The 10,835-nt window shown below is 37.4% G+C and overlaps 1 protein-coding gene across 1 annotated transcript; it reads right to left on the reverse strand.

The window, feature by feature from the left end:
• Window positions 1-1,007: 1,007 nt before the first annotated feature.
• Window positions 1,008-2,158, reverse strand: LOC123257889 (succinate dehydrogenase flavoprotein subunit-like). Its single transcript, XM_044717858.1, has 2 exons — window positions 1,232-2,158; window positions 1,008-1,152 (listed from the first exon to the last, which is right to left on the reverse strand). The coding sequence occupies exons 1-2, from the start codon at window positions 2,108-2,110 to the stop codon at window positions 1,132-1,134; spliced, it is 900 nt and encodes a 299-aa protein (XP_044573793.1). The 5' UTR covers window positions 2,111-2,158; the 3' UTR covers window positions 1,008-1,131.
• Between the last annotated feature and the right edge of the window lie 8,677 nt (window positions 2,159-10,835).

Here is a 10,835-nt window from a genome sequence, read left to right on the forward strand (position 1 = left end):
TCTATTATAGCAGTTATTGGAGTTTGTTATCTTATTTACTTGAATTTAGAAAATATTTATGAAGGATTTGGAAAAATTAAAGGAAAGTTTACTGAAGAAAAGCAACTTACACTTCAAGATAACGCACCAAAAAATGATACACAATGCAATAACTCTGTTAAAGATATAGAAAATAAGTCCAACGATTTAGAAGAGCAAGAGGTGCAAAAATCACCAAATCAATCAGAGCATACTGAGAGTCCTCCAGACACTAAAATGAGTGCCATATCAATATATGAACTCGTTGAAAAATTGTGTAGGGATAGTGTAACTAGTAAACCCTCTTCTCTGGCGCTATGAAATCAATCTCACCGCTCAGAGTTTTTTCAGCCACTTTTTTATAATCAATTTTTACGTTAATTTGCCCTTTCTTTTCTTCAAGCCACGCTATAGTGTGCTTCATCCAGTTTTTGTCATCACGTTCAGGAAAGTCTTCACGAGCATGGGCACCTCTGCTTTCCTCGCGATTAGCTGCGCATTCCATGGTAATAACCGCTTGTGGGATCATGTTAGCAAGCTCCAGTGCTTCAACTAAATCACTATTCCACATCATACTGTGATCCTCAAGTGAAATATCAGGCATCATTTTTGCTACCTTTTTTATAGCTTTTTTGCCTTCTTCTAAAACTTCAGCAACACGGAACACTGATGCGTACTTTTGCATAGTGTTCTGCATTTCGCTGCGTATTTTTGCTACTTTTAGCCCACCGGAGGCAAATCGCATTTTATTAAACCTATCTACTATCCAGTCTGTGCAGTCTGAATGCAATTTTTTATGTGGTGTACCGGATTTTAGCTTCTCTTTTGCTCTGAGCGCTGCAGCTCTACCAAAAACCACAAGATCAAGAAGCGAGTTAGAGCCAAGTCGATTTGCACCGTGCACAGAGACACACGCAGCTTCTCCAATTGCAAATAGTCCATCTACCACTTCTTCCTTACCTTGCTTCAGCGTGATCACTTCTCCATAATAATTGGTTGGAATGCCACCCATGTTATAGTGAACAGTCGGAATGACCGGTATTGGATCTTTAGTGACATCAACTCCAGCAAAAGTTCTTGCGGTTTCGCTAATGCCCGGCAATCTGAGTTTTATTACTTCCGGATCAAGATGCGCTATAGTTAAATACATGTAATCTTTTTTCGGCCCAACTCCCCTTCCCTCTCTAATTTCAATTGTTATTGCACGACTTACCACATCACGGGAAGCTAAATCTTTTGCTTTTGGTGCGTAACGTTCCATAAACTTTTCGCCCTGAGAATTAACGAGATATCCCCCTTCGCCACGGCATCCTTCTGTCATCAAGCACCCTGAGCCATATATTCCTGTTGGATGAAATTGTACAAATTCCATATCTTCAAGTGGTAATCCAGCCCTTACTACCATGCCGTTACCATCACCTGTGCAGGTATGCGCACTTGTTGCAGAGAAATAAACACGTCCATATCCACCTGTTGCTAGCACCACCCTATGCGCGCGAAATCTATGTAATGTGCCGTCGCATAGCGACCAAGCAAGAACTCCGCAGCATGTTTCGCTATCCATAATTAAATCAATCACAAAGTATTCAACAAAAAATTCAGCGTTGAATTTAAGACACTGCTGATATAGAGTGTGAAGGATTGCGTGCCCAGTTTTATCTGCTGCCGCACAAGTGCGCTGCGCTGATTTTCCTTTACCAAAGTGAGTTGTCATTCCACCAAAAGAGCGCTGGTATATTTTGCCATCTTCTGTACGAGAAAAAGGTACGCCAAAATTTTCAAGTTCAATAACAGCTTTAGCAGCGTTTTTACACATATATTCTATTGCATCTTGATCACCAAGCCAGTCTGAACCTTTTATTGTGTCATATGCATGCCAGCGCCAATCGTCTTCACCGATATTACCTAAAGCTGCACTAATTCCGCCTTGTGCTGCAACTGTATGACTTCGTGTAGGGAAAATTTTAGAAATGCAGGCAACTGAAAAATTAGTTGCAGCCATCCCAAGCGTTGCTCTGAGCCCTGCTCCACCTGCACCTACTACTACCACGTCATACTCATGTTCTATGATCTCATACGCTGACTTATCCATATTTACTTATTTTATCATTACAGGCTTATGATATCACAGAAGTAGAAAAAATCTATACAAGTTTTCTATAGTTAAGACGTCATGCCGCCGCGGCGCTAACAAGTAGCGGGATGACAGCAATCCTACGTCATACCGCCGCAGTATCTCAGCCACTAACACGTAGCGGGATGACGAGCTTATTGTCATGCCGCCGCGAACCGTCATACCGCGATTCATTCGCGGTATCTCTAGATCCCGCTAACAAGCAGCGGGATGACGATTGTCGTTTAGCTATAAACATTAAGAAATTTACCAAACGAAAAAAAAGGCAAAAGAAGCCCCGTGGTTATTATCCGCTTTAAAATATTGGCGTTTTTTATGTTTTAAACGCTTGACAAGCGAAATTCAGCTGCTTTTAATTGCAACTAACCTACGCTGCAAATGTTTAAGAAATTTACCAAGCAGAAAAAAAGACAAAGAATCCCCGAGTTAGCTAGTCTTTTACTATCTTTGTCGAGTATTGGCATTTTTTGATGTCTTGTAACGCTTTGTAAGCGCGTTCAGCTTATTTAGATAAAAATCTAGATGTAGATGAAGTTTTGTAAAGACATACAGTATCTATATACTGCAAAAAATTAAACATAAGACGCCGATACATTAAGTAATCCTTACCTTTTAATCTGCAGATTGGCGAAAGCAAATACAATAGCTTCACTGTCATGATAAAGGGGCTGGCAAAGCTTGTCAAGAAATTTTCTTATTTCATTTAAATTGCTTGTAACCTTCTTATACACTCATCTTTACCAAGAATCACCATGATATCAATGATTCCAGGTGCATCCATTACTCCAGTTATAGGGGCGCGTAATGAGTGGTATACATCGCTTATTTTCATATCGTGCAATTTTGCACATTCCTTGATCTGAGAAGATAAAAAACCCTTATTCCAATTTTCATCACCGATCTCTGACAGAAATGACGCGAGTAACTTGATTATATCGAGGTTAGATTTGACAATTTGCTCAGCCTCTTCACTTAAATCAAGTGGCGGATCTTGAATATAAAATTTTGCTAAATCCAATAATTCGGTCAGGTAGTTTGCTCTTTTTTTTAGCTCTGTCAGTCCCTGCAGTAAATAGCCCTTTTTTTTGTCAGTTAGAGTATTTTCTCTAAGCATTAGAGTCAGAATATCTTCATTGCTCATATTACTAATATAGTGGTTATTCAAATGCTCCAGTTTTTTGAAATCGAGCCGTGCAGGTGAACGACCAATACTTTCTAAATTAAACCACTCTATTGCTTGCTCATCGCTAATAATCTCATCGTTGCCGTGACTCCAGCCAAGTCTCAGCAAGTAATTACGCATCGCTTTTGGCAATATTCCCATCTTTTCATAATCGCAAACGCTTGTGGCACCATGCCTTTTGGATAGCTTATTCCCATCTTCCCCATGGATAAGCGGCACATGTGCAAAGCGTGGAATGTCAAAATCAAGAGCTCTTACTCCTACTTATCTCTTGTTCGATCTGCTCATACATTTTTTTGCATTTTGAAGCAACTCTATGTTCACTATTTGATATGCTACCGACGCTTATGTTCAAATTGAAGATATCATTTACGACACTCGCTATTTCGCGTTTTGAATTTTTGTAGAATCCGCTGAACGCTGCAATTATTGACTTAACCCTTGGACCAAATGTATCTGGCGTAACACCTTCCGGTAACTTGCTACTTCTTCTCTTTCCGCATCTCCGACAACGGCCATGTTCTAACTGATATTCCACTACATAAGGCTTGATTTCTGGAAGATCAACTTTCTGATGAATATATGGTTTTTCACATATTGCAATTTCTCCTCCGCATTCGCAAGTATTAGGCAACTCTATCTTTACTACTTTATCTGCATCCATGTTGGCGCGAAAACTTCCTTTATGACCAACCTGACCGCCAATATTCCTTTCGCTTTTCGGCTTATTCTTTTTTATTTTATACAACTCTTTGGAACTTGGTATTGATGAATTTTTTGAGCTTAAACCGAGTCTTTCTCTTAACTCAGCATTTTCTATCTTTAAAGCCTTATTTTCTGCTTTTAAACTTTCATTCTCTTTTTCCAATCTTTCTATTTTTGCTTCTAACCTTTCTATTTTTTGCTGTAAATTTTTGCAAAGTTCTAAAAGGTTTACCATATTATTTCACTTTTGCTCTATGATTATCTTTTTAGATCACCTTGTCTACCTTATTCTGCCACTCCGCTGAACGGATACCAATTTTTTGCAGTATATAGATACTGTATGTCTTTACAAAACTTCATCTACATCTAGATTTTTATCTAAATAAGCTGAACGCGCTTATAAAGCGTTACAAGACATCAAAAAATGCCAATACTCGACAGAGATAGTAAAAGACTAGCTAACTCGGGGATTCTTTGTCTTTTTTTCTGCTTAGTAAATTTCTTAAACATTTGCAGCGTAAGTTAGTTGCAATTAAAAGCGGCTGAATCTCGCTTGTCAAGCGTTTAAAACATAAAAAACGCCAATATTTTAAAGCGGATAATAACCCCAGGGCTTCTTTTGCCTTTTTTTTCATTTGGTAAATTTCTTAATATTTACAGCTAAACAACAACCGTCATCCCTAAGTATCCCGCTGCTTGTTAGCTGATGAGATACCGCGGCGGTATGACGGTTCGCGGCAGGATGACGATAAGCTCGTCATCCCACTACTTGTTAGCGGCTAAGAGATACCGCGGCGGTATAGCTATAGGATGACAAAAAAAGGGCACTGTGACGCACAATTATCAGTTAATGCGGCATTATAAAAAACGCCAAACTTTTTTCTGCTTTTATGCAAGAAGTCTAGTCCATATATTCCTCCCACTTCTCCGCGACTTTCCTTACTATTTCCTCACTCATCTCAATTTTCTTTCCCCACTCTCGTTTGGTTTCAGGCGGGATTTTATTTGTCGCATCAAATCCCATCTTACCTCCAAGTCCACTTTCAGGGGAAGCAAAGTCTAAATAATCAATAGGTGCATTTTCTATCATGATTGTATCACGCACAGGGTCCATCCTTGTTGACATTGCCCACATCACTTCCTTCCAATCACGTATATTTATATCATCATCAACAACGATAATAAACTTCGTGTATAAAAATTGCTTTAGAAAGGAAAGTATGCCCATAACAATTCTTTTTGCCTGCCCTGGATAGGATTTTTTTATCGACACTACCGCTATTCTATATGAGCAACCTTCCGGTGGCAGATAAAAGTCCACTATCTCTGGAAATTGATTGATAAGAATGGGCACAAAAATTTCATTGAGTGCTTCACCAAGAATCGATGGTTCATCAGGTGGCTTGCCAGTGAAAGTGCTAAGATATATCGGGTTTTTACGCATAGTAATTGCAGTAATATTAAATTCAGGAAATTGCTCAACAGAATTATAGTAGCCGGTGTGATCTCCGTATGGCCCTTCGTCTTGATATCTATCCAAACTCACATAGCCTTCCAGAACGATTTCCGCGTGAGCTGGTACTTGAAGTGGAATAGTCTTACAATTTACCAGCTCAAGCGGCTTCTTTCGCAGCAGTCCAGCAAATTGGTATTCTGACAATGTTTCTGGCACTGGAGTTACTGCAGCAATAATCGTTGCAGGATCACTACCGATCACAGCAGCAGCAGGAAATTTCATATTTTGTTCCTTCTCTTTCCATCGTTTATGGTGACCTGCTCCTCCACGATGCGCAAGCCAACGCATTAGAGTTGTTTTTTTATCTATGACCTGCATACGATATATTCCAAGATTGAAATTATCTTGTTTGTCTTTCGTAGGTCCTTTTGTCACCACAATCGGCCAGGTGATAAGTGGTGCAGGTTCATTTGGCCAGCATATTTGAATGGGCAGTAGACTTAGGTCCACTTCATCTCCGGTTAGCACTACCTCTTGACATGGAGCTTTGCTCACGACTTTACTTCGCATCGATAACACGACTTTTAGCAGAGGAAACATCTTCATAGCATCTTTAAAGTTTTTTGGCGGCTCAGGTGATTGCAAAAATGCTAAAAGTTTACCAAGATCTCTTAGCTCACCAGGATTTATGTTCAGTCCCAAGGCAATTCTTTCAATAGTACCGAATAAATTCACTAAAACTGGAATCGAATTTTTGCCGTTTTCTGTGACAACATTTTCAAAGATGATAGCTGGCCCTTTGTTTGACAAAACCCTACGGTGAATTTCTGTCATTTCAAGAACTATTGAAACTTCCTCCTTAATCCTAATCAGATCTTTTTTTTCTTCTAAGGCTTTGATGAAGTCACGTAAGTTGTTGTACATATTCCAGTTTTTAAAATTTTAAGTTTACATTTAGTTTTCAAGCACTTTATTGAAATTTGACCTATGCACTACTTTCCTGCCTAGCGAGCTTTCAGTTAATTTGAGATCAAATCTTCATATTGCTTACTAAGTTTGTATTTCCTTCCTCTATTGGAAAAATCTACAATCTTGATAAACCCCATTTCCACCCACTTTTTACAAAGTTGCGCACTGGTACGAGGCTTAAAATTAAATAGTTCGCCAACCTGACTAGCTGTAATAGCGGAAAACTCCTGGAAGAGCTCAAGAGCCCTACGCTGTTTAGGATCAAGCTTACGTATAAGATCAGTCTGATCAGCGTGGTATTCTTCTTTATTTATACGTTGTAAAACGTTCTCAAATGAATTTGCCATACCTTCTACGAAATACTCCACCCACTTAGTAATATCTGCTTCAGCTCGTCCCATGTAATAGTTGTGCGATGGACCTATACTGATTGCTTCATAATACGCTCCTAGATTCTTAGCATAATATTCTTCCAATGAATAAAGTCCTTTTAGGTCATACCCACCAAGGTGTAAAATTAATGTAGTCAACAATCTTGCAGTACGACCATTACCGTCATAGTAATGGTGAATTGTTACAAATTGATAATGCGCAATACCTGCAATAATTGGGCAAGGCACTTGCTCACTGTTACGAATCCAATCAATCATACTGCTCATGAGCTTTGGTACATCCTTTGCTTCAGGTGGCATATAAATTATTGCACGTGTAAGACTATCGCGGATAACATTTTGACCATCACGATAAGGTGTTGATTTTATTTTAGATTTTCCACTTGCCATTACTAGAGCATGCAGTGTTTGAATAGCTTTCTCAGTAATAGGCACTTCCCTTGCTGCCCATTGTTCAACTTGAGTTAAAGCTGCATAATATCCTTTAACCTCATTTTCATCTCTCCTATATTTTGGAAAGTGGCTTTTACCACTTAAAACCTCTTCAATCTGTTTAGGTTCAAGTCGATTTCCTTCAATCATAGTAGAATAGTGTGTGGTATAAAGCCGTGCAGTTTCACGAAGGGACGAGAGCATCGATACAGTGAGTGGCAAATGTAACACTTTTTCTTTTGCTGCTTCAATCCTCATAAGGCAATTAGCAATTTTAGAAGTAATCGTATAATTTGGCATCGGCATAATATCTGCATTACATTACTTCTATATTATGCTGATAAAATGCAGATAATACAACATTTACACGACGCCGACCATAAACAGCAATAAATTCGGCTGATTGAGAAAGAAGTTTGTCTTGTAGAATAGCTATTTCTTTTTCTCTGCCAATTATTGGTTCACTCATATGTTTATTCCGCGGAGTTTGTTGAAATTATACACAGCGGAATAAAATTATCAACTTTGTTTTACCGCCGTATTTACAGCGTGGCGGTAAAAGATAGAGCATCTCACAATTGGCTATTCTGGAGGTAGTTTGGTCACCTACATTATCAAGTCTTCTGATGAACTTTGTGACAATATACCTAATCATTGTACGTAAAGTTTGTATTCGAGGCAAAACTGACTATAAAATACACTTGATATAAATGTTTTTATATATTAACATTAGATGCTTCTTTTAATATATAGATAAATGTGTACTAAAAGTTTTATATTGTAGGTTCTTTAATAAGTATATGTCTAGAATATCGTTTTTATTGATTCTTATACTGGCAGTAGCAAGTTTACCAGTAATAAACAATTGGCTTTCACACCGCGGTCAAACCCTAACCGATGACCAAATAAGTACGAGATTAGATGATTATATCAGTAGAAATTTTGATAAGATCGTAAAAACTCTCAAAGAGGAGTCGATTAAAAGTAGTTACGCTGCTCGAGATAATGTAACCAAAAGTAAAATTTCACAATACAAGGATGAAATATTTGACCTTACTTATCCTTACTCCGGAAATGAAAATAGTAGTGTTATAGTTGCAGGCTTCCTTGACTATTCTTGTGGATATTGCAAAGCTATGAAGAATGATATAAAGCAGTTAATTAACGACGGTAAAATTAAGTATATCTTTAGAGATGCTCCAATACTTAGTAACGCTTCTTTAAAGGCAGCAAAAAGTGCTTTAGCTGTCTATTTTCTCGATAAAGAAAAATATTTCGATTTTCACCATGCTGCTTTAAGTCACAAAGGAGAATTTTCAGACGAAAGCATATTGGATATAGTGAAAAACATAGGGATTGATGAGGACGATTTTAATGATTCCATAAAAGATAACGCGGACAAAATTGAGCAAATGATAAACAACAGTAGGCTTCTAGTAAGAGATTTGGGAGTAGGTGGTACACCTTTTTTAATAATTGGAGATAGCCTGTTTGTAGGAGCAACTGATTTGAATGTATTACGCAAAAAAGTAGATGAATTAAGTCACAAGCAAGGCTAGTTACAGTTTGCCATAAAATTTTATTTTTTTTGCTTGACAACTCAAATGAACCTGAGTATAGTAACTGTGGGTGTGACAGCAGTTTAACTCAGTAGTCTCATCCACTTTCCATAGCGTCATTTACTATGTGAAACGCTTTCAAATTACAACATTTTCTTCAACCAAACTATTTTACTTTCACAGGAGGGTATATGTCATTCACAGAAATTAGATTTCCAGAAAATATATCTTATGGTTCCGCTGGAGGACCGGAATTTTCCACTGACGTTGTAACAACTCATAACGGTTGTGAACAGCGCAACATCAATTGGTCTCATGCACGCACTAGAAACAACATAGCTTACGGGGTCAGATCAAACGAGCAGCTACTAGAACTAATAACATTTTTTCATGCACGAAAAGGTAAAGCAATAGGGTTTCGTTTTAAGGATTGGTCGGATTTTATAGCCATTAATCAAGAGATTGGTATAGGAGATAACAAAAAAACGACTTTTCAGCTAATCAAAACTTATGTAAGTGGGGAAGATAAGCATATACGTATGATCAAAAAGCCAGTACATGGGACAGTAAAGATTTATTTAAATGGTAAAGAAGAGAGTGAATATTCAGTAAATTATTCAACGGGAGAAATAACATTCATGAAACCGCCAGTAAAAGATGTGATAATCACTGCGAGCTTTGAATTTGATGTGCCCGTACGCTTTGATACAGATTACTTAAACGCTTCGATTGATGACTATGGAAGCAATAGCTGGAATAACATTCCACTAATAGAGGTAAAATTTTAGTTATAAGCGAGCATAGATCTACATCATAGTAGGGCTACCATAAATTGAAAAAATTAAGCACCACTGAGGCTCTATACCTAAATGAGCCTCAGTATATGCAATTATTTTAAACTTTATCACCAGCTATATACTACAATGTTGCTGAGCTTTGCTAACATTTACACTTGAAGCTTGGGGAGATTCTAGCTTAGTGCTTTCTCCTTCCTGCAAAATAGAAAGCTTCAACAATTCCTTTAGAGTTGATTTTGCAAGTGTTGTATCATCTTTGTTTAAGATGTAGTCTAGCATGTTGTTTTTCTGTAAACGATTAACAAAGTATCTATCTTCCTCATTAAGAACCTCTATCTTGTTAATACAAGATAATACTAAATCCGAATTCTTTGTTGCTAAAATTCCATTCAAAAAGATATCTAATTTTGTTTTGTCTTCAGTCAAGTCTCTAGCTAACCTATTTCTGATGTTATCATTATCAAGCACAGTGTACTCGAGGTACGAGCAAGGCTCAATAAGTATAAAGTCCTCTAAAGGCACTAGTTCTGGATAGGTGCCAGCGTAATCAAGTATGCCACACTCAGTAATACACCCTCCTTTTCTTATAACACAGCAATTGAGACGACCATGATACATTGATAACAAAGAAAAAAGACGTATTATACTTGTACCTCTATCTTTCATTTCCTCGAAAAGCTTCCTATCATTTATTAATTTGTGCAAAATGTAATCCATAGCAGGACCTGGTTTGCGGAAATGAAACATATTATTCTCTTCAAAAATGGCCTCAGCTAATTCGATAGATTCTTTATCCTCATCTACAAAAGCTTTTTCATTTCTATTTAACTGTATGATCTCAGCTTTGCTATCTCTGCGTAGACCAGTTCTCCTTATTAACATCTCAAATATTTTTGTATTCATATATATCCTATATTAATTAAAGTAAATATTAATAATGTTTACTTTTTAAATAAAAATAAATGAAAATTTTAATAAAAATTAAATTTTTTTTAATAGAATAAAAATCTTTTATATTTGCTTGAGTACCAAAAGGGCTTTATTGGTGTAATGCGTTTTCTATTGCGCCTGGCCGCAGCGCGTAATGCAACCGGATTCAAGTGTCAGCTACTTTTATAGCACCACTTCTGCTTCAATAACTGTAAATACTAAGCGATCTGTCTTAAAATCTCCTCTTGTTGCTGAGCATG

The sequence above is a fragment of the Drosophila ananassae genome (assembly GCF_017639315.1).
Source record: "Drosophila ananassae strain 14024-0371.13 chromosome 4 unlocalized genomic scaffold, ASM1763931v2 tig00000073, whole genome shotgun sequence".
NCBI classification, from domain to species: Eukaryota; Metazoa; Arthropoda; class Insecta; order Diptera; family Drosophilidae; genus Drosophila; species Drosophila ananassae.

Bases quoted from the DNA above. Each gene is read 5' to 3' on its own strand.
- LOC123257889 (XM_044717858.1), bottom strand. From the start codon at position 2,110: ATGGATAAGTCAGCGTATGAGATCATAGAACATGAGTATGACGTGGTA. The intron at 1,153-1,231 runs GTAAGTCGTGCA...ATTTAACTATAG, and splicing joins ATTTAGCTTCCCGTGATGTG to CGCATCTTGATCCGGAAGTA.